The sequence below is a fragment of the Myripristis murdjan genome, chromosome 6 (assembly GCF_902150065.1).
Source record: "Myripristis murdjan chromosome 6, fMyrMur1.1, whole genome shotgun sequence".
Classification (NCBI taxonomy): domain Eukaryota; kingdom Metazoa; phylum Chordata; class Actinopteri; order Holocentriformes; family Holocentridae; genus Myripristis; species Myripristis murdjan.
Window position 1 is genome coordinate 33,964,393 of NC_043985.1, and position 23,473 is coordinate 33,987,865.

The following is a 23,473-nucleotide window of genomic DNA, read 5'->3' on the forward strand; positions in this document are numbered from 1 at the left end:
AGGCCCTCATGACGTATCTGCCACAACCCTGAAGAGCAACACGCCTCGACATCGGTTCAGAGTTAACATGAAACCATGTGGCGGCCCCTGATGCCCGGCACTGGCTGCCGGATTTGACCGAGCCTTAGAGAATCACCTTCCTCCCCTTAGTCTTTACATGTTGCAACAAACTGGGTCCCTTATCCTGTCAGATAAGCTAATATCTACAGTTACTATGTGGTCGTTGGACGGTAGGGCCTGTGGTGAGCACTCGCAGTGCTGTTGTAAAGGTCAGGAATTTATTATCAGGGAAATGAATAAGAAGGATCTGTCTACTTTATACTAACTGTGCAAAGTGGGATCAGAGTTTTATTGGAGTTACTTGTCGCTCCCTGGAGGTGCGGCATTCCGACTCTGGATCGGAGTTTATGTGAAAACAAGTTGCAAATCCTGCCGGCCGGCGCTGGGTGGCAGGAGCTGTCAGACTTGGCCCAGCCTCATTGAGTCGCCCCCTGACCTTTGCCTGTACACAGCTCAACATTTTGTGGCTCTAACCCCCAACATGTTCATATTAACTGATTTGCAAGTCGTGCCTCTGAAGCACAGCGTGTTATGACTTGGGATCCGGGTCAACATGAGTCCAGGTGGCAGATCTGATGCCCGGGACCGGGTGGCAGAGTTTTGCAAAATGTCACTGGAGTGTCCAGTCTAGCACCAACCTCAGTAAAGTGGACTGATTTTCCAGAGGTCAAGAGGTCACTGATCAGCAGGCAGGCAGTATGTAATCTGTTCATGCTGATGTGCTGTGTGTGGCCACTCTGCTCATTGGACGCTTTGCTGATGACACTTTTCCCGTCTTTGAACAGGGTGTGAAGCACACAAACTGCCAACATGTCTGAGTAAGTAAATGTCTTCCTCTTTGAGCTGGTGAGGAGTCACACATCTGAGTCGTGTTAACAGATCAGAGACAACCTGATCAGCAGAGTGCATGTGTTTTCATGTCTGTATAATGTGTGTTTGTATGTGTGTGTGTGTGTACAAAGGTTTACATCCTCTGCATCACTTACCCCTCCCCTCTCCAGCTGAGAGAATCACTGCTCCATCATGTGACCAAATCTCTATTTCAGTCATGATTATGTCTTTAATAATGTCTTTAATGATCTCAATAGAAAGAAAATGACCTCCAGCCGCAAGCATCATCTGAAGGTGAGCCTGCAGCATCGTTGTTTTGATATTACATTTATGAGACTTTACTGAACATCACACAAACTCATCAGCTTGTGTCAGAGTTAACAAAACCCGACCGGATGTACCGACTCGGTCTTGTTGCTGCAGAGCGTGATGCTGCAGATCGCTGCCAGCTGGCTGGAGAACGAGAAGAAGGAGATTGAGGAGGCGAAGCAGGCCTACATGGCAGAGAACTGCCCCGCCCCCGACCTGAGCGGGGACCAGGCCGCCCTCATGGTAACACCAGCATCACACTCCACTGGGCTACACGTAGACCTTTTTTTATTCCAATAGTGACCATCTCACAACTTCTCCATTTCCCCTGGACTTCATCCATTTCAGTTTTTCTGCAGCTGCAGTTGGAGAGACTCTCACTGTTAACGTCATAAAATGTTCATTCCATGTTTGTTTGTTTGTTTGTGAACAGGACGTCTGCAAGAAGCTGCACCAGGCCCTCGACAAGATCGATGAGACGAGGTACGACGCCGAGGCCAAGGTGACCAAGGCCAACAAGGAGGTAAAGTCTGATCTTGTGTATCAGGTTGGGTGGCATTTTAGCCACTTTTGTGACCTTTAGCTACCAGAAGTACTTTGTTAAGATCAGAGGAAGGTCAGGGTTAGACATAGAAACCACCAGATTATGGCATTGTAATCTAATGTCTTCAATAATCAAACACCTCTGTTTCTTACAAATGAGACTACGAACGTTCTTGTGATACATTACAAACAAACTTAATCTGTGACAAAATACGTTCCCCTTGAAATGTAATTTAGAATGTAGTTTAGTGCGGATTCCATCAGGTCTAATTGCACAGCCTCTAATCCAGATTAATGAGTGGCTCCTGGCAGCGAGGAAACTCTTCCTCACCCTCCAGGCTGCTGCTGTGTTCAGTCTAAATTTGTGCCGTGACACCGGAGCTGCTCCACTGCAAACAGAGTTTATGGAGGGTGAGCACCTGTGACCTTTCCAGCAAATGTACATGATCCTACATCAGTGTAATAATCTCAGGCCCGATCCAGGACGTTACTGCTTCTAATTGTCCACCAACAACTGCATCAAAGTTCAGGGGGGATACCTCAAAATCTTGGCTTTCTCTCAGTTTTGTTGGAAAAAATGACAAACGTCCCTTTGCAACACAGAAATAACACAAGCTGTCCCTCCAGATTGATGAGCTGAAGCTGAAAGTGGTGGAGCTGGCCGGAGTGAAGAAGCCCGCTCTGAAGAAGGTCCGTATGTCTGCTGACCAGATGTTGCACGCTCTGCTGGGCGGAAAACACAAGGTCACCATGGACCTGAGGGCCAACCTGAAGCAAGTGAAGAAGGAGGTGAAAGAGGAGGTGAGGAAGACCAGAGTTTACAGATTTTAGAGTTCTAGCGTGTAAGCTCGCAATTTCCCCTCGGATGTCCTGCTGTGCAGAAACAGCAGGAAAGGTCATGAACGTGTCTAGCAGAAGCATTTTCTCGCTTGAAAAGTACAGATAATATCATTTGGATTGATTTTTCTGATTCGTGATCCGTGTTCCTCCTCAGTCGCAAGAGGCCGTGGGCGACTGGCGTAAGAACATCGAGGACAAGGCCGACAGGAAGAAGATGTTCGAGACTTCCTAAAAACATCCTGGATCCTGGCTGGCAAGGACAACAGGGAAGACGTTTCCGCCCGTCGAGGTCTGAGTGACTGAATGTGTTTCTGTGTCCCGGTGGACACCACGGGGACGAACTCTAGGTCTTTGGTTTTGGTTGGTTCTGTTGTTGTTGTTGTTGTTGTTGTAGAAACCGTCACACCATGAGAGACGAATGTCCATCCCGACTGAAGCAAAGCAATGTCATCAGTCACCACACACATAGGAATGTGTTTACAGAATGTACAGGTTTATTGGAATCAGCTGAAATAAATGTTTTGAAGTAATAACTTTATTTGTTTGCGATTTTTATCTGCATATCTAGTCGTTATTGATTTTATTCCCAAAGTAGAAGGTACATCTTGACTTTACAAAATCTAAGAAATCTCAAAACCTGAGAGTGAAGTTACTGGGATGACTCGCATGTATTTATCAGTACCAATCGGATTACTTATAATGGACTAGAATGAACTCAGGACTAGATTTCCCAAATTATTCCAGCAAATGAAAGCCTCTTTGCTTTATTAGAGAAAAGAGGAAAACTGTGATTCAGAAACACGATCAGTTTTAAAAGCAGAAAAAGATTCACAAAACCTCAGAACATTTTTATCACCTAGATTTTGTTGTTTTTTTTGTTGCAAGTAAACAGTAAACATTTCCACAAGACATGCATGTGAACATCCATATCTGACAGATTTTACAATAGTTTGCAGGATTAAAGAATAATTCATAAACAGCGTCTCTCGAAGGCAGATCATATTCACTTTGCAGAGAGCAGACTTTCTCCTGAAGCACACACTCCTTAGAAAACAACAGAAATCTGCAAACTCCCAGAAGCTAAAACACAAAAACCTCCAGATGTCAGCATTGCTCGCTCTTTCCTTTTTGTCTACGCCTGCTGGTCAGATCACATGAAGCCACGGAGAAAACATGTGACATTTGAGCTGCTTGGACTTTCTCGCTCCTTCAGAGAAAACCTCCAGCGCAAAGTTGAACAAATTTCAGTTGTTGTTTTTTTTTTTTTTATCTATTTTTCACCATGTTAATACTAAATAAACCGTATCAGAGATGGAAGTGCTTGATTCCAGAAATAAATAACTACTGTATGAAATGAAACACAGTAAAAAGTAATATAAAGTAAAAAGTATGCAGAAAATGAAAACAAACTATGGTTCTTTTCAAAGAGTAACACTAAAGACAGCTGACTGACAAAACACATTTCAGACAGAAGATGGCACTCAGGGAATGTTTTAATATTTTCATTTTAATGGTGGCTCAATACACCTTTGAATATGAACTGAATGAATATGTGATTTTCTTTTCTTCTAGAAATCAAAAGTTGGAGGATTTCTCTTGGTTTACTTGGTTTTCTCTTAGGGAACATACAGATGCCATCTGGAACCCAAAATAGACATCATTTCTAATCATGGAGCTGCAGGAGAACCATTTCTGCTTCCTCAAAGAACCTTTTTTTAAAGAACCATTTATTTAAAGAACGATTTCCTTTGATGAGTCATCAAAGAATCCTCAAAGTGTTCCTCCGTCAGAAAAGTTCTCTGTTGCCGTCCTGAAATGGTTCTTTAAATCTTTAAGAACTTTAACTTGAATTTGAATTTCATTTCATTTCTTTTCTTTCTTTCTTTTTTCTTTTCTTTCTTTCTTTTTTTTTTTTTTAAATAAGGAACATTCCTCAAATAAAGTCATTCTTTAGTGTTTGATGGTTCTTCAAAGAACTTTAAACTCCAAGACTTTTTGAAAGTAGTTCTTGGTGGAGCCAGCTTTCAAATGTTTTTTCAAAAATGAGAAGCCGTGCTCTAAATGCAGCGGTTCTTTAGCAGCTGATGGTTCTTTGTGGAGCTCTTTTTGGAGTGTGTGTGTTCTGTGTGTGTTCTGTGCTGATGATGTCTGGTCTGCAGCTGAGGCCTCAGATCAGCTTCAGCTCGCCTCTCACAGGACAGTTGAGGCGAGCGAGGGCTGGGCCGGGTGTATTTCAGGAGCTCGCCAGCCCATTGGTCTGCCAGGGAATCCACTTCCATAAAGAGGATCTGGGCATCTGCTGAGGCATCGCACCTCACCATATATACCCTATTTAATTTTTCCACTGTCTGTGGATTGGCAGTGTCTCCTTTTCTCCCATCAAGTGTGTCTTGTCCTCCTCTTCCTCCTCTCATAGGTGAGAACTCTTCCTTCTGTATTTCTCTTTTCCATCCTTTTCACAGCACATCTTTATTCTGCCTGACAGTAAGATGTGCAGTGACACACCTTCCTCCTGGCAGGAGAGGGAAATTCTCAGAGAATAGCAGTAAATTATTCACTTTGACCCATCCTGACATCCGAGTTCGCTTTAGATGTTTGTCGGCGACACCTGACCTTTTCCTGACAGACCTAAATTTACGCGAGCCGCTCTCTTCGGTGTTTTACGGCCCGGCTGTTTGCGTTCGGGGGCAGAAAGTGACTGGGAGCCCGTCAGCTGGAGCCGCGCTCTAAAACCTTCACCTCGGGCTGAATGACGAGGTCAGGCCGTGACAAATGTGACACACTGATGGTCTAATAGTCTTAATTACAGCAGCTCACCTGGTGCGTTTGTTCACACCGGGCTTTCTGACAGCTTGGACTGACAGTCATCTCCTCTCTGGGTTTGGACCATGTGACTGAATGTCTTTTGGAAGCCTAACAGCTTTTAAATTTGGATTATTTCAGCCACTTCCAAGCATTTTGGATGTGAAAATGTACAAAAGTTAATTGGTTTGACTCATCAATTAACTCTAAACTGTATTATCAGCATGGCAGTCATGGCGAATTAATCTCTTTTCAGGCTTAATCATGATGTTCATCTGACTTAATGTGTGAAGAATTGATTGATTTTGCATTAATTTGTCTCAAATGAATCAATCTCTCTCTCTTATTGATAACTGAGATGAGTTCACTTGAATTTTGATCACCACTGACACTGTGCTTTCTAGTATAGTGGGGAAAAAATTGGTATCACTTTATTTGAATTGTCCTGTGTTAATATTCAACTTGGTATCAGTTCTATGTTTCAAAAACTGAAAGTCAAAATGAAAAATTCCAAAGTTTAAAGTCAGCTGATGGAGTATTTATAGTCTATTGATACTAAACTGATTGGTTGGTTGGTATGAAGTTTTTTAGAGGCTGTGAATTTGGGTCTGTTGGGTTTTGCTCAGAAATAAAGTAAAATAACAAAATGATTGATGGTGCACGCTGCTGGCTCTCCGTGTCGTTTTTAAAAAGATTTCACGGCACAGAGAGGAGCGGGGAGCCGATCGGACCTTTAATGTTTTTCCAGACTCGATATTTGATCCTTGATACTGACTGATGAACTTCAGTTGAACGTATTTCACCAGAATTGACACATAACATTTTGGAAGTGAACCCTCCACACGATCCGGGCATGAAACACCCGATACTCACCGTCCCAGTTTAGTTCGCTCGACGTCCCGGAGCTTCAGCTGTGAACCGGCGTCACGTTTCACATCCAGGAATCTGCAGGCCAACTGTTCCTGTCTGATCTGAGACCAGCCTGGCCTCAGACTGGCCTCAGCCTGGTCCCAGACCAGCCGGGCCCCAGCCTGGTCCCAGACCAGCCTGGCCTCAGACTGGTCTCAGATTAGCCTGGCCTCAGACTGGTCTCAGATTAGCCTGGCCTCAGACTGGTCTCAGATCAGTGTAGAGCGTGGTCTTTACCTGCTCTACCTGTAAAGCGTCATGAGATAACTTCTGTTGTGATTTGACGCTGTATATAAATAAAGATTGATCAGCCTGGTCTCAGATCAGCCTGACCTGAGACCAACCTGGCCTCAGGCTGGTCTCAGATCAGCGGCTCAGAAAGCCAAGTGCCCTCCTCTCCATGTGTCTCTGTGTGTCTTCCTGCAGGTGTTGAATCGCCGAGCTGCCAACATGTCACACGAGTAAGTCTGAGCTCAGAGCTTCTCATCGGGGAAAACTCAGCAAAACTCCTCACATCATAAAACTGTCCGTGTTCACAAGTCACTTAACCTGCTTCTGTTCTGGGATAGAATATGTTTTTTTCTCAAATCAAGTGAAGAATAAGGGAGATTATCTCCCTTTCTACCCAATGACTCAACTTTTAATTCAAGAAACTGCTTGAAATTAACCCCCTCCCCCTTTTTAAGGGTTAAATGACTTGTGAAGTTATATATTCTTTACATTTTCTGCCTTTGCCTGTTGATCTGACCGAACGCCAACGTTTCTCCTCCCGACAGCAAGAAGATGACCCACAGCCGCAGGGGCCACCTGAAGGTAAAGCACACCTTTGTTTTTTTAAAGGCATTTCCCTGGTTCTTTCCTCTGCTGTTTTTTTTTTTTTTTTTTTTTTTTTTTAAATCTGAATGACGTGTAACGAGCTGTGTGTTGTGGCTGACGCCTGCCTGCCTCGGCCCTGCAGAGCCTCATCCTGCAGATCGCTCAGACCTGGCTGGAGCAGGAGAAGAAGGACATTGAAGCGGCCAAGGAGGCCTACATGTCTGAGCACTGTCCCACCCCAGATGCTGCCGGGGACCAGGCCGCCCTCATGGTGAGGACCCCCCCGCCTGCCCCGCCACAATAAGATGCCTCCTATAGAGCTAAAACACCTAAAAAACAACACGTAGGCCACTAAACTCCTTCAAAAACCATCTGAAGTGACAGAACCACATGAACAGAGCAGCTGGTATTTGTGCGTCTCCCAAGTTTGTTTTCTCACTTTTTTCTCCCAAAATTTTTGATGTAAGTGTAATTATTGTGAGCGATACGATCAGTGGAGATCACACTGGATTTTGCAGATTTGGGCTGAGATCTTTGCTTTGCTGTTGCTTTGAGAAACAAAACAGGAAGTGTTTTACTTTGCAAAAGGCAAAGAAAAATGTATTTATGTAGAACAACATCATATAAACCAATGTAGTTCAAAATGCTTCACAAAAAGAACTACAGGGGAAAAAATATGAAAATGCATGTAGATAAAAGCAGACTAAGACATATAAAAATGCAATAAAATAAATAAATATTAAATTAATAAATTGATTCGCAGAGATGTGCAGTTTGTAACTAAAAACTGTTCACGTTGCTCTTAAATCTTTTGATTGTTGAAATGTCACCTGACCTTTGTTTAGCGCAGGGGTTCTCAAAGGGGGGAGCGTGTCCCCCTAGGGGCACAGTGGAGTACTGCAGGGGGCAAAACTATCAGTCAGACAAAACTCCTAAAATAATTAACCTGCCCGATAATAAGTTCTCTTCAGTTCAGTGTGTTTGTGGTTGGACTGGACTGACCTTCAGCATATAAACTTTATTTGTTTGTTTGTTTATTTGTTTATTTATTGTTTTGCTCTGGTCAGGGGGAACTGGGCTGACAAAAAGGCATGGAAGGGCGCAAGGGAGTAATTTTGTCTAGAGCGCCAACACAGGTAAAGCCGGCACTGTGTGCAAACACTGAAGACACGTGTGTGTGTGTGTGTGTGTGTGTGTATGTGTGTGTGTGTGTGTTGACAGGAGCTTTGCAAGAAGATCCACGCAGCCATCGACAAGGTGGACGAGGACAGGTACGACGTCGAGAAGAAGGTGAACAAGGCCCAGGAAGAGGTACGCTCCCGCCCCCTACACACACACACACACACACACACACACAACTGACGGCCGCTCTGTGCCCTCGCAGATCGAGGACCTGAAGATCAAAGTGGTGGATCTGATCGGTGTGAAGAAGCCCGCCCTGAAGAAGGTGCGCATGTCGGCCGACTCCATGCTGCAGGCGCTGCTGGGCTCCAAGCACAAGGTGACCATGGACCTGCGGTCCAACCTGAAGCAGGTGAAGAAGGAGGTGAAGGAGGAGGTGAGCAGCGACACCGGGTCCTCTCTGCTGGGGGACTCATCTGCCGGGATCCCGGGGACATGGTCAATAAGTCAGGGACACGTCAGCTGCTGGTCACACTGCAAAAAAAAAAAAAAAAAAAAAAAAAAAAAGTTTGTAGAAATTATAGTAAAAAAAAAAACATCAAACAGGAAAAGATCATTAAATCCAAAATAGTACATCACATTAGCAGATACATTAAATCACTCTAAACCAAGAAACAGCATCACTTTCATTTTTATTGCTATATTTTATATTGTTAGAAAACACACACATTTACTGTGAAAATAAACATTTTGGGTAAAATTAATGGCAAAATACATCATTTCACCCTAAATTTAACCGTGTTATTCTGTGTTAATTACAGATTAAAACTTACAGCTTAAAAACTTTCACCATTCAGCAAAAAAAAAAAAAAAAAAAAAAGCCTTAAACCATAAACAGGTTTACATTACGAGTGTTATTTTTAAAGAAAGTCACTGTGAACAGGTTTACCAAATATTGTATTATATATTCGATCTGATTTTGTTGTACTAATTTACCCTCACCTGGCGGGACGTCCCGCGTGTTCAGGTGTTTTCCAGGACTGGAGGACGAGCATGTAAAAAACCAGGAGAGCAGCAGGAACTGGTTTCACATCCTCAGTCCACATCATGTTTCTGAGATACAGCTTTTTTCCTCTTGTGAATTTTATTGTTTTTTATATTTTTTCCTCCTCAGTCGCAAGAGGCCGTGGGCGACTGGCGCAAGAACATCGAGGACAAGGCCGACAGGAAGAAGATGTTTGAGAATTAAAGGCCATCCCTCGTCCCTCAACCCTAGTCCTTCGTCCCCCTCGCCCCTCGCCCCTCGCCCCCCATCCCGGCCGTCCGTCCCCGTGTGTCCCGCTCCTCGTCTCGGCTGCTGGTTGGACCTCGGAGGAGACGGAGACGCACGCCTTTTCTTTTCATTTTCGTTGTTTGGACTCGGTCTGGTTGCTCCAGTGAGGGAGAGGGAGAGGAGGTTCACTCAGCAGCACACACACACACACACACACACACACACACACACACACACACACACACAGGGAACACCAACTCAGCTGTAGAAATACATTTCCAACCAAATAAATAAAGTTTTATGTTGAAGAAACGGAGTGTGTGTGCTCTTTGTGTTTTCTCTCTTCACTTCACAACTGATTCTATACGTCAGTGATCCTGCAGCACGTTCATGACAGGAGCTCACACACACACACACACACACACACACACACACACACAGGCGTTGCTGTTTCATGACACAGCATGAGGAGGAGATAGAAATAATAAACTAGCAGCTTAACAAGAAAAACATGAACAACACGAACAAGAAATCAGTAAAAAGTTGCAAGAAAATAACCAGAAAATTAGAAGACAAAAGTAAAATAAAAAAAACAACAACAAGGAAATGACTTGAATTTAAGCCATAAGAAAAAGTCTTGAAAATAAAAAATGAAGAAAAAAAGAAATTGCCTTGAAAATTTGCAGACTTTGGACATTTTTTCCCAAGTTTTTAAAATGTATTTATTATTATTTTTTATTATTATTTTTTAAATAATATTTTAATAATTCTCTTTCTCTTTTTTCAATTTCTTTTTTCATTTTTTTATGCAAATATCCAGGTATTTTTCTTGCAACTTTTTCACAAATTTCTAACAATTTTTTTGGTGTTCATGTTTGCTCCTGTTTTTGAAAGAAGCCGATCTGCCCGGGAGTCAGAGGGTCGTCCTGATCCAGACCACCTGTGTGTGTGTGTGTGTGTGTGTGTGTGTGTGTGTGCTGTAGTAATGCAAATGAGATTTATTTGAAAAAAATATTTTTCCCACTTTACTAATTTGGTTGTGCCTGTAAAATCCTCTCAGATTGTAACTGGGATTAAATCCTCAGCATAACAACAGATCATCAGTTTCACAAACTCTCTCCTGTTCAAATATAATAACAACACCTGACCTCCGTAACCGATGAGGTTGAGGTCACACAGATTCCTGTTGTTGGGACATTTGGAAAGTAAAGTCTGTATTAAACAACAGACACAATATGAAAGTCTTAATCTGAGTGAATAAGCTCAGGTGATGACAGGTGGAGTCGCTTGTTGAGTTTCTGTTTAAAGTGACAGCGTCCACTAAAACCTCCAGCTGGAATTTGCAGACAGTCACTGTTTATCATTGGATCTGGTGAAGTGTTCCTGTGTGAGGCGCAAGGCATCGTGGGAATTGGGAGTTTCGGATTTACTGAAATCCTTCAGACTAATAAAATAAGATGTTTTTTTTTCTCTTCTTCTTTTTTTTTTTCTTGTAAAGTCATGAAAATTAAAGGAGCTGTGAGGTTCCAAGGCCACAGGGTCACCTCACACTCTAACTGTCGCCTTTTTCCAGAAACCTCCTCATTATTTATCTCCTGGTCGGAAACATTGGAGCTTTCGGAAAAATATGAGATTCCGAGCTCTAAATAAAGGATAGATAGATAGATAGATAGATTTACTTTATTGATCCCAAACTGGGAAATTCCCACGTTACAGCAGCATCAATAGAAATGTGAGGCTGCAGGCTGGAGGCTGGAGGCTGGAGGCTGGAGGTTGGAGGCTGGAGGCTGCAGGCTGGAGGCTGGAGGTTGGAGGTTGGAGGCTGGAGGCTGCAGGCTGGAGGCCGGAGGCTGGAGGCTGCAGGCCGGAGGCTGGAGGCTGGAGGCTGGAGGTTGGAGGCTGGAGGCTGGAGGCTGCAGGCTGCAGGCTGCAGGCTGGAGGCTGGAGGCTGCAGGCTGGAGGCTGCAGGCTGGAGGCTGGAGGCTGGAGGCTGGAGGCTGCAGGCTGGAGGCTGCAGGTTGGAGGCTGGAGGCTGGAGGCTGCAGGTTGGAGGCTGCAGGTTGGAGGCTGGAGGCTGCAGGCTGGAGGCTGGAGGCTGGAGGCTGGAGGCTGCAGGCTGGAGGCTGCAGGTTGGAGGCTGGAGGCTGGAGGCTGCAGGCTGGAGGCTGCAGGTTGGAGGCTGGAGGCTGGAGGCTGCAGGTTGGAGGCTGCAGGTTGGAGGCTGGAGGCTGGAGGCTGGAGGTTGGAGGCTGGAGGCTGCAGGCTGGAGGCTGGAGGTTGGAGGCTGCAGGTTGGAGGCTGCAGGCTGCAGGTTGGAGGCTGCAGGTTGGAGGCTGGAGGCTGGAGGTTGGAGGCTGGAGGCTGGAGGCTGCAGGTTGGAGGCTGCAGGTTGGAGGTTGGAGGCTGCAGGCTGGAGGCTGGAGGCTGCAGGTTGGAGGCTGGAGGCTGGAGGCTGCAGGCTGGAGGCTGGAGGCTGCAGGTTGGAGGCTGCAGGCTGGAGGCTGCAGGCTGGAGGCTGGAGGCTGTTTTACAAGTTGGATGACAGAATATTTGCCAGAAATGATCTCAGTGACGAACGGGATAAACTTCCAAAAAGTGGTTGTTGTCCTTTAAGAGCCTGGACTCTGTGGGGCCTCAGGGACCCCCCACCCTCCCTCTGCCTCCTCTGCCCCCCTCCTTCTCCCCTCCTCCTCGTCCTCCTCCCCCTTCCCCCCACTCCCTACCCCCCCTTGCCCCCCCCTCCTCCACCACGGCGCTCCTTGTATGGTGCCTGTGGTTGGAGTGCAGCAGCCGGAGCAGCCCGAGGCTCCTGGGCCTCTAAGGTTTCCTGCGAGGAGCTCAGATGCTCCGTGCGCCGCGGCGGCCTGCTAACTTTATCCAGCAGGCCTCCTGAGGAATGCTGGGAGATGCCACACCGCTATATTTGGAGGAGGCGACTTCACCGAGACGCTCGGATGGAAATTCACCACCGCTGGTCGGCTGCGTGCATTTTCACAGCATTCTTAGCCCGAGAATCAGCTGTTTTAGTGAAAATCATCTTTAAAATTATGTTTCAGTGTCATATTGATACATTTCATCAATCAGCTGGTGTCATTTGAATCAGCTGGAAGAGCTTTATAATAATCCCAGGCCATTAAAACACATCCAGTGTCAGATTCAGGTTTACTTTGTCATTCCAGCCGTATCCATATAAAAACACATGCAGCAAAGTGAAAGTGATGTTTTTCTCAGGATCATGATGCAAATCATTCAGTAAAAACTTTCAAAAGTGCTTCAGTAAAAACATGAACACACTTTTCAGCCTAAACTTTACAACAGAATCAAAACAGCACCAGTCCTTTGATGTAGATTCAGTTTGAAACACTCATTCTCCTCTTTCATGCATCAAACCTTTTAACACACTGAGTGTTTTATTGTGGGAATAATGTCAGAAACGTTAAACTGCAGCAGATGAGTACAGCGAATAAAACCATCACATGACTGGACTGTGTTTTCAGCTGAAATATCCAGGAACTTTTACCTGGAAAAACCCTCAGACTGCGGACAGAAACCTGCAGCAACATGGAGAAACATCTGCTGCTGTGTTTCATCGTTTCATTATAGAAAACTTTGAAAACAGTTCACACAGGTTTTAGTACTTTAGTAAGCTATACCATGAGTCTATACAGTTAGCATGACGTTAGCTCAAAACAGCTGGGGGATGCATTTTTTTTCAAAATGGTGGGCTTGGGGTAATTTGTGCCAGTGGAACAACTTGTGATTATATACTATATATTACTTTATTGTATTTTATTGTTATTGTACATTGTCTTCTTACCTTTGATCACTAAAACTATTCAGATTCAGATGAAGATGATTTGCAGGTGCTCATTTTGGAATTTTTATTTTGTTCTGGGTATGTGTTCATGTGGCGCTAGGCCTTGTTATAGAAAAGTGGCCTGTGATCTTGTTAAAATAATAAATAAATGTTAAATAAATAATTTTGTATTGAATTTGTTTTGCTTTTATATAGCATTATCATTTGTGAGATTAAAATGATCTCTTTTACTTTAATTATCAATGGCACAATTTACCCCAGTGTATTCTCTCTAATGGCACAATTTACCCCGCACCGGGGGCAAGTTGTGCCACAAAACCACTTTTTTTTCAAAAGCTATATTTCTCAAACAGTTTATATAAGATCCAAAGTGATTGTTCCCAGGGAGGCACAACATCCTAAACTATATGTGCATATTTTAGTTGGAGGCATTACTGTAATCCCCTCGCTTTAAAGGAACTTTAAGTAAAAATTGGCACTACTTACCCCACTCTCCCCTATATATTACGTATATTTAGTCTCTATTGTATATACTTTTAATTTTAATTTTAATTTTATTTTATGTTTTTTATTGATGATGCTGCTGTAACGTGTGAATTTCCCAGTTTGGGATCAATAAAGTATACCTATCTATCTATCTATCTATCTATCTATCAAAACAAACAAACAAACAAATAAATAAATAAAATGTCTGCTAAAAAAAAAAAAAAAAAAATCTGAGTGGCTGGTAAAATTTGAGCATCAACCAAAAAGGAGAATTTGCCACTTTGCCCAGGGAGTTTTAGAAATGCACAATTTCTTATTAATTAAAACTGTGTGTGTGTGTGTGTGTGTGTGTGTGTGTGTGTGTGTGTGTGTGTATCACACTGACAGTACATCAGTGACATCACAGGACTGACACCTCTCACTGACGTCTCCACTCAGCGTCTCTCCCTCAGCTCCAGTCTGTCCAGTCTGACCAGCTCAGCTCAGCAGCTCTGACATAAACTCTGCCTTTTATCAAAGTTTATCATGTTCAGTTTGTGTTGACATTGTGCAGAATGTGTCACTTTAATTCTGTGTTTATTACTGAGGTTGTAGTTTGCAGAGGTCTGCTACTGGACTGCATTATACTGAGGTGTTTCTAATTTTTTGCCCTCCCTATTTATATTTAATGAGGGAGGACAGAATAGTGGAAACAGCTGTCAGTAAAGTGCAGCACTAACTATGAGCTCAATGCCAAACACAGAAGTGAATGAACACCTCTGTTACCGTGACAGACTCCATCAGCTTCACACAGGAAGACCTTTTATGAATCCCACCAGAGTTCTTGGTAAGATGCACACTTTAACGCCTGGACCCTCAGATAACAGCCACAAAATTCTTATTCTTTGAAAGTAGAGTGTTTATTGAAAGAAAAGAAATGAAATAACCCTTATCACATGAGTTTTGCTTTTATCACATTTGTCACATCTGGAATTTGTTGTGATATATTGTGCACAGCATGAAAAATATTCACAACACAACATTTCTAATCCCTTAAACTTGTCAAGTTTCCTTTAAAATTTTCCTCAAATAATTTCAAACATAAGACATTTTTTCCCCATATTGTACAACAGTGTCATACATATTCTGTATCTGCTTCCCTGAAGCTGCATCAGTCCCACATCACATCACTTTACCTTTCTCAAAACTGGCAAAAATGATCCCTGAAGACCACCAGCAGGTCACTGATCCACAGCGGCCATGTTGGATGTCTCTGTGCTGCAGTGCACAGATCATCCACCAGGGGGCAGAAGACATGGATCACATTACATACAGTGCCAGGTGAGGCCGTGAGCTGCAGCGCCGCAGAGCCATGAGAGCGTTCAATAAGACGTGCGAAGAACAGACGTGTGAAAAAAGAGAAACTGAGGCGTCTAGCAGGAAAAAAACAGACAAAAATCCAAATATTTGTTTTTCCTTTGGCGCGGTTGAGTTCAGCTGGCACGGTCGCCACGGTGACGATATCTGGCCGGTGATGTCATGGCGAGCCGAGGGCCTTCTGGTTAATTTCAGCACAAACGATGGCAACTGGGAACAAACCTGATGTCTGCTCGTGAAAACCCCACAATAACACAGTCCAAGTGAAAACATGCCGTACGCACACCGTCAGTTTAAAGGAGGAGTTCACCCCAAAATGAAAATTCAGTCAGCAAACACACACAGTTTGCTCCAGCTCAGCCTTGAGACAAACTACCTGAGATTAAAGAGGTGATGAACCTTTTCACAGCTTCAGTGAAAAGATCCAACGTTCTCCAGAAAGCCACTTCAGTGTAAATTTGAAAAACAGTTTCTGCTTCTTCATCATTATTTGGTTTTCCAGCTGTAAAGAGAGCGACTTCAGTTTCTACCAACATGAAGTGACAAGATGAAGACTCAGCTTTCACTTTTGGGTGAACTATTCCTTTAATTGCTTGTAGAAAAAGGCCTTTCAGAAGTTTAGCCACCTGCATTTTTTTTTTTTAATTGCTACTTTGGCCGATAAAGATACAATTTTTTTAAATTCCAGAAAGCAGACTCTCACAATTTTTAAACACTTTTCAAAAAACATGTAACATACGTATCATGTAACATTTTATTTGTTTTTTTTAAATCTATTTTATTTTGATTTTTTTTATCAGTGTGTGTACACAATTTGTATTATTATTTTCATTTTGTAACATTTTTCTCTTTTTCCCCAAAATTTTCAAAATTGTTTTATTTTTAATCTGTTTAATATTTTTTTAATTTTGATCCATTTTCCTTTGACTTTTTCTTACTTTTGCCCTGTGAATTTTATTGACATTCTCATATTTTTTTTAGACAAGACACACTCTCCAACAACAACAACAACAACAAAAATCAGTTTACAGCCCAAAATAGTATTTTAAATATTTCTGAAAAGAAAGAAGACTTGAAGCTGAACTTCAGGGTGACGTTGGACCGCAGAGGACGCAGAATAAACCACAGCACTCTGACGTACAGCAGGTCTGTATTAAACATGATTATAATTTCCTGCATATTGTTTGCCTCTCAGTCTCAGTGAGTGCAGGTTCAGGTGTGTGTGTTCCACCTGGCAGCAGCAGCACATCATCACACGTCCATCCTGAACCCATCTGATCTGGTCTGAGAGCGAGGAGCTGACTGACTTATCTCAACGTTTTCCAACCTGACGCCCACGCTGATTTACAGCCTCTAGAATAAGCCTTGAGTCCTGCATCACCAAGATTACATTACAGGGAGCGGGTCAAAGGTCAGAGGTCAGAGGTCAGAGGTCACGGCCCCTGACAGCAGAGTGGAAAAAGGACCAGAATACAGACAGCTGGGGAGCAAGCCCTGCTCTGCAGAGACAAAGTGACAGGAGAAAATGAGTTTCAGGAAAAGCTGAAATTAGCTTGATTAAAGTCGATTAGAGAAGGTTTTCCTCTGGAGCGCTGAGATCTAACAAAAGGACAGAAATGTAACGAGCCTGTTGTGACCGCAGACAGAAAAAGGGTTTTTCATTTCTTCCATCAGTGTGCAGCTGCTGCTCATTCAGATGATACTGATGCTAAAACACCAGTTTGAGTTTTGCAGGAATTGTTTGCTTTTGCAGGAGATGCAGAATGTTTGGCTGGTTTGGTGTGCAGAGTTTGCAAAAAAAAAAAACAAAAAAACAAAAAAAAACCCAAAACAAATACAATAAAATAAAAGCCTCTGGTCATATTTTGATGTCACATGTGAACAAGAGCAGCAGTAGTGCAGCCGAATGCTCTCATGTTTTGGGAGTTTAAGACGGACTGAAACAGTTTCTGAGCGGGCCAGCGTTCACGTCACGGTGAAGCCTGTCTGAAACACAGTCCGCCTTCAAACTGGATCTTTGCTGCGGCTGCAGAAGCAAAACTCTGCAAACCCAAACTAAGACAGATTCCTCTTCTCCTGGTCGGTCTGTGATTTAAAGTGAGGCAGGGAGCAGATTCAGCTGCAGCTCAGACACACAAAGTGAACAAACCCGGAGCCAGACTGATCACGACGACAGAGAGGAGGGGAAAAAAAATGATAATAACAATGAAGGAGAGAGAAAATCTAAAACAAGTGGCTCTTTCCTTTTATTTTTTCTTCCCCTCGGCCTTCCTCGCTCCTCCTCCTCCTCATCAGTCTTATCAGGACGGGGTGAAACGGATGATGTCACCGGGGGCGTGGGGGGTCGGGGGGGTGTAGGAGGAGGAGGGGTAGGGGGGGTCTCTCGGGGGGCAAGAGGGCAGAGGACAGCGCAGCGTTGCCGTTTCACTGCCACCAGTTTGGCTCTTTGAAAACTGACACTGATATTTTTAGTTTGAAGCTGCTGATAGCCGATATTTACACTGATGATCAATATCATGTAAAGGCATGACTGTGCAGTTTCTAATACGGCATTTTGCTTACTCATGCTAAGGATGAAACCCCCAAGTAAGAATAACCCACAGCGTCAGCGTCAAGACGTTTAAAGGTTTGATGTGAAATGTGAACAAAAACAGAAGCAGTTCAGATGAATGCTCTCATGTTTTGGGAGTTTCTGATGTTGTAAAGACGTTCTTTACAGCTTCATAACACGTCAGGGGGGAATCCTGTTTGAACCACATAGTCTGCCTTTAAATTACATTATTTTCATGTCCTGAAAAATATCCTGGCATAAACTGTGTTCAGGAGGATGTGGAGCTGCAGTCCAGTTTCACATGAGAGCCCAAACCAGACAGCAGAGCCAGCGGTCAGGGGATTTTACTATCGGGAAAAAAAAGAGACAAGAAAATTAACAGAAAATTAGAAAAAAAAGAGAGGGTAAGAAAGAAAATTAGCAAAATAATGTATGCTTTCTTAATTACAAGAAAACTATATTCATAAACTATAATAAGGCTCCAGCAACTGCCCGCGACCCTTGTGAGGATAAGCGGTTTAGAAGATGAATGAATGAATGAATGAATGAATATTTATAATAATTAAAATGATTGTCTGACTGACTGAAACATCAGATGGTGATGCTCGATCGATGGCAGATTTCTGGTGTTTAAAAGTTGAAATATGTCATTTTAACAATTATAATTATAGTTTTCTTTTCTTTCACAAGCATTTAACTTTATATTAACGTGTCCTCTGTGAATACTCAACTCACTATAAACTCTGCATCAACCTCGGATCAGTGAAGTTGGATATTAACATTAATTAACACTATCACCTTACTGCTGTTTTGTTTTGTTAATAACTTCCATCACTCTGAAACCTCACAGTGAATTACGCCGGTCACATTAAAGAGGCTCGATGCTGCAAATTAAAAAAAAAAAAGTGGGTAAATCACTGCACCGCATCCCACTCTTGTTTAATTAATAATTATAATAATCCTTTAATCTGTCTCTGCCTTGCTCTGTCTCCGCTGCTGTCCCTCTCCTCCTGCTGAGTAAAACTGATTCTCACTGCAGTTCACTGAACAGCCAGTAGGGGGCGTGTTTGCTCTGCCTTTAACTCAGTGCTGACATGACACTGCCTGCTCTGAGGACAGTCTCAGCGTCTCAGTGCAGGACAAAATCAGAGAAAAACTCACCTGACTTCTGTCTGAAACGTGATATATTTAATGTTAAACTAAAAAAATATTACCTCAACTTACGAGGAAATTGACCCCTTAAAAATTAAATCACTTAACAAATAAATAAGTAAACACCTATCACATTGCCACCAGATCACAGATTTTTTTTTTTTTTTTTTTAATGACAAGAAAAAAAAGTGTAAGAAAAATAAATCATCATTAAAGCTCCAACAGGTCCACAGGTTTCACAGGACTAACATGGGAATGTATTAATGTATTAATGAAGTTTTCATTCATATTTTTTAATCATATTGACACAAATTCTGTCTTCTTTCCATCAGAACTGGGTTTTAAAAGTCCTGCATCCCCTAGGGTTCCTTCAGTAAAAATACTGCAGTACTCTCAGTAAAAGTACTTCACTGTGCAGGAGGCTTCCTCTCAGAGTTAAATTATCACTGCATTATCCTGTAAGAAGTATTTTAATGCTGCAGCTCTGACTGCTGCACATCCTGTTGGCTGGTTTCCACTCTGACATGCAGCTCATCTGATGTTTCTGCGTGGAAAAGCTTCTCCTGCACAGGAACCAGATAAATGCTGAGCAGGAAAAATCAGAAGCAGAATCAGAAATACTTGACTGATCCCTGAAAAGGACAGGATTTCCCTCTGAAATGCAGAAAGTCCCACTGAATGGGAATAATTCAATGACCACGAGCTAAAGTACACACAGAAAAATAAAAGTACCAGCTGGAACTGGAAAATTTCTGGTGCCACAAAGAACCTTTCAGACCACGGTTCTTTAAAGAACCATTTATTTAAAGGGTTCAACGGGGCCTCAGCAATGGTTCTTCACAGAAGAGAGAAGATCAAAAGGTACATAGTTATTTCTTACAGTAAAAAATAAAGCTGCCAACTGGAAAATAGTTCTTCAAAGTGGAACCATCTCTGACTCCACCACGGTTCTCAAAGACCAGTCAATGAAGTCCTGTGACGCGGTGCTGACATGGTTCTTTTAAAGTACTTTTGACTCTAAACTTTTTTGAAATCAGTTCTTGGTGGAGCCAGTTGGTTCAATGCAGAACCATTGGTAACACTTTACAATAAGAGTACAACAATTAACGTTAGTTAACGTTAGTTAATGGCGTAACGGTTAATTAACTGCTAGTTAATGATTATTTTCATTTACTAATGTTAATAATATCTACAATAACCCTTAAATAACATATAAATTGATACCTTAGCATGAACAGCATTAGTACAAGATTCTTATACACATTAGTTAACGGTTAGTTAACTGTTACTTAATGTTTATTACCTGTTACTTCATGTTTATTACCTGTTATTTACCTGTACTTAATGTACTTGATGCATTAACTAACGTTAATTGCTGTACTCTTGTAAAGTGTTACCGAGCCATTTTCAAGTGTTTTTTTTTTTTTTTTTTTCAAATGAGGAACTGATCGCTAAATACAGTGGTTCCTTAGGAGTTGGCGGTTCTACATGGAACTATTAAAGAACTGTTAGAGCCAATATTGTAAGTAAATGTACTGAGTTACTTCAGAGTGTTACTGCTCAGTTTGTTCAGAAACTGAAGACTGAAATCAGTGGGTTGGTTTCTGGGTTTGCCAGAATGTTCTGGATCTCAGATGCAGCCTGATGTCATCATGGTTCTCCCCTCCTGTTCCTCTGCAGTGTTTTTGAAAGCATCTTGGGGTTTCTTGGTTCTGTCCTCACTTCTCCTCTGCTTTTGCCTAATTTTTGTTATAGGTTCACAGGCAAATAAACTGTTTTCTCTGCAGGTTTCACATTTCCTGCTGCCGTTCTCCTGCAGCCGTTCTCCTGCCTGCTGAAAGCCTCTGCAGTCGTTTTCCATCTGCTCAGTTTGCTGAGTCAGAAATCGGCGTGCGTCGCCTCCTGCGTTCCGTCAGGATCCAGGCACATCCTGACCACCGACCCAGGCCGTAAAGTCATTTAGGATTATTACGTCCCGCCTGCCGGGTCATCATAAAAGTTCAAGCAGCGCCGTTACGTTTAGTGCCGCTCAAACTCTCATTAGCTTCTCCTGTTGCCCCGAGTCGGCGTTCCAGATGGTTTCACTTTCTGCAGACGTTCCTGTTCCCTGCCCAGCAGAACCGCTTGGCCTCAGAGTCGCTGCTGCGCCTGTTGTCGTCCCAGGACGGACGCTGATTCATGACTCAGAGAACTCAACCCTCCATCAGATACTGGAACCCACACGCAGAAAAATAAAAGTTCCAACTGGACCTGGAAATGTGACGCCACAGTTAAACCTCTTCTGGTTCCACAAAGAACCTTCCAGACCCTGGTTCTTTAATAAGGAACCATTTCTTTAAATGGTTCAGAGGCACTTCAAAGAGCAAAAAAAAAAAAAAAAAAAACTGTTTCAGCACCGCATCAAAGAACTTTTCTGGCAGGTCTTTGACAAAGGACCTTTGAAGAGGGTCCTTTGAAGAATCAACAAAAGAAAAAAAATCTTTAAATAAAGATCCCATGGTTCTTTATAGAACTATGGCATCTTTATTTAAAGATGCCATAGTTCCTCCAAGAAGCAATGGTTCCTCCAAGAAGATAAACTATAAATGGCAGTTAATTTGCATTTCTTAAAGGGAAAAGAAAGGGGGCAACTAGAACCAAAAATAGTTCCTCTTAGAGGAACCATTTCGTTAATGGTTCCGAGGTGCTTCTATCAGCCATAAAAAGTAGTTCTTTGAGGAACTGAAAACAGTTCTTCATAGTGGAGCTGCAGGAGAACAATTTCCGGTTCTATAAAGAGCATTTCAGACTGCAGTCCTTTAAATAACCATTTATTTAAAGAACAACTTCTTTCAATGGTTCTTCAAAGAATCTCTAAAGGTTCTCCAAACACCCATCAGAAAAGTTCTTTGCTGAAATGGTTCTTCAAAAAAGCTTTAAACCTTTTTGAAAACAGATGGAGCCGGCTGGTTCAGTGTAGAAACCTTTTCAGATTTTTTTCTCCACTGAATGCAGCGGTTCTTTAGTGGTTCTTTTGAAGGCTGTTCATGGAACTATTTAAGAACTATTTTAGAACCTTTTTTTTTTTAGTGTGTGGTACTGTTGTTGCGGTACCTGGTGTAAATAACTGTCCATCTGCTTCCTTCACCTCCACAATGCAAAGTCTGAGTTCAACTTCAAGTTTAAATTAAGTGCAGAGTTTCAGATTTAAAGTCTCGCTCACATCCACAGACTGAAATAAAACAAACCTAACTTTTTTTTTTTTTGTTGTTGTTGTGTGCAGAAACAGAGGAGCTGAAACCCGAAACCCCAAACGAGATGAGATGCTTTCCTCAAGCTGAGATGTTGAGATGGATTATTATTTTGCATCAAAGCCAAACGATAATCTGAGAAACTGACATGAAAGTGACCTGAAGTCACAGAACATCAGCGCTCTTGAATAAAAACACAGACTCTAGTTGTTCTTGGGTTTTGGGTTCGGTCCACTCGGCTGTTTGTCTGTGTATCAAAATAAAAGCCCTGCAAAGCTCTGTAAATACACAGACTGGGAATGTAAGCGGTGAGTAAATATTTGAAGTTTTTCTTTAATTGGAATTTGCTCCTTTGACATTTGGTAAGAGCGCTGGCAAGTGAATTGTGGGAATTCAGCTCTGTGTGTGTGTGTGTGTGTGTGTGTGTGCGTCAGAGCTCGATCTGCTGAGAGAGCCGTTCAGTCTCTAAATCCACTGTGATGGATTAAAATTTGTGTGATATAAATCTGTTTTTTGAATGCGACAGTTTATACACAGTGTACAGAGTTTTTTTTTTTTTTTTTTTTCACTTTATTGTTTCTGTATTCATTGTTGTGATATTTGCAGGATTAATGCACATATTTAGACATAATGCATATACTTTAAAAAAAAAGCTACGATTAATGCACAAGTTGTATTAATGCATATATTTATACTGTACATAATGCACACACTTTTTATTTATTTATTTATTTATTTTACAAATTTCCAAGGTTCATATTGACCTTTCTCTTTTAAAATGCTTCTGTTACAGTCTCTGGTTTCCTCATCAGACCTGCGATCAGTGTGTAATCAGAGGACATGAATCCTGATGATTTACAGATCAGTTTGTCATATTTGAAAAGATAAAAACACAAACTCGAATCTCCCTCTGTGTGTCATTTAAGAAAGACACACACACACACACACACACACACACACACACACACACACACACACACACACACACACACCACATGTTGCCATTTAACCCTCCTATTATGTTTGGGGTTAAGGTTTGACCCCAGCCAATGTTTAACGTCTCTAAATAAATGATTAACATCATTTTTTTTTGCTTCATATTTAATGACTTTTCCTAATTTAATGGGCACTACCGGGTAAATATGAAATTCACATGATGATATGTTTTCAATGTCCTGTACACACTTTGTAACGCATCAGTTATAAATAACAGAAACCTGTACTTACATGCAAACATGAAGTACCTGACACATAAACTTTGGTGACAATTTTAATTATAATAATTTTGTGGAGGTTTAAACTGCTGGGCTCAAATTGAGCTCAAACATAAAAGATGTTGGTAAATCTGAACGTAACAGGAGGGTTAATCTTGTAAT

At 42.3% G+C, this 23,473-nt stretch overlaps 2 protein-coding genes across 2 annotated transcripts; both read left to right on the forward strand.

Annotated features, from left to right (window-relative positions):
• The first annotated feature begins 870 nt into the window (after window positions 1–870).
• On the forward strand, window positions 871–2,851 carry LOC115361026 (troponin I, fast skeletal muscle-like). Its single transcript, XM_030054262.1, has 6 exons — window positions 871–878; window positions 1,107–1,185; window positions 1,315–1,443; window positions 1,634–1,723; window positions 2,371–2,544; window positions 2,738–2,851. Exons 1-6 carry the CDS (start codon window positions 871–873, stop codon window positions 2,813–2,815), a joined length of 558 nt encoding a protein of 185 aa, XP_029910122.1. The 3' UTR covers window positions 2,816–2,851.
• Window positions 2,852–5,494: 2,643 nt separating this feature from the next.
• On the forward strand, window positions 5,495–9,782 carry LOC115361144 (troponin I, fast skeletal muscle-like). Its single transcript, XM_030054462.1, has 7 exons — window positions 5,495–5,555; window positions 6,721–6,755; window positions 7,071–7,107; window positions 7,253–7,381; window positions 8,332–8,421; window positions 8,495–8,668; window positions 9,407–9,782. The coding sequence occupies exons 2-7, from the start codon at window positions 6,745–6,747 to the stop codon at window positions 9,479–9,481; spliced, it is 516 nt and encodes a 171-aa protein (XP_029910322.1). The 5' UTR covers window positions 5,495–5,555; window positions 6,721–6,744; the 3' UTR covers window positions 9,482–9,782.
• The last annotated feature ends 13,691 nt before the right edge of the window (window positions 9,783–23,473 follow it).

Excerpts from the sequence above, each read along its gene's own strand:
- LOC115361144 (XM_030054462.1), top strand. Across the intron at positions 7,108-7,252 it reads GCCGCAGGGGCCACCTGAAG|AGCCTCATCCTGCAGATCGC; the intron begins GTAAAGCACACC and ends TCGGCCCTGCAG. Across the intron at positions 8,422-8,494 it reads TGAACAAGGCCCAGGAAGAG|ATCGAGGACCTGAAGATCAA; the intron begins GTACGCTCCCGC and ends GTGCCCTCGCAG.
- LOC115361026 (XM_030054262.1), top strand. Across the intron at positions 1,444-1,633 it reads GGGACCAGGCCGCCCTCATG|GACGTCTGCAAGAAGCTGCA; the intron begins GTAACACCAGCA and ends GTTTGTGAACAG. Across the intron at positions 1,724-2,370 it reads TGACCAAGGCCAACAAGGAG|ATTGATGAGCTGAAGCTGAA; the intron begins GTAAAGTCTGAT and ends CTGTCCCTCCAG.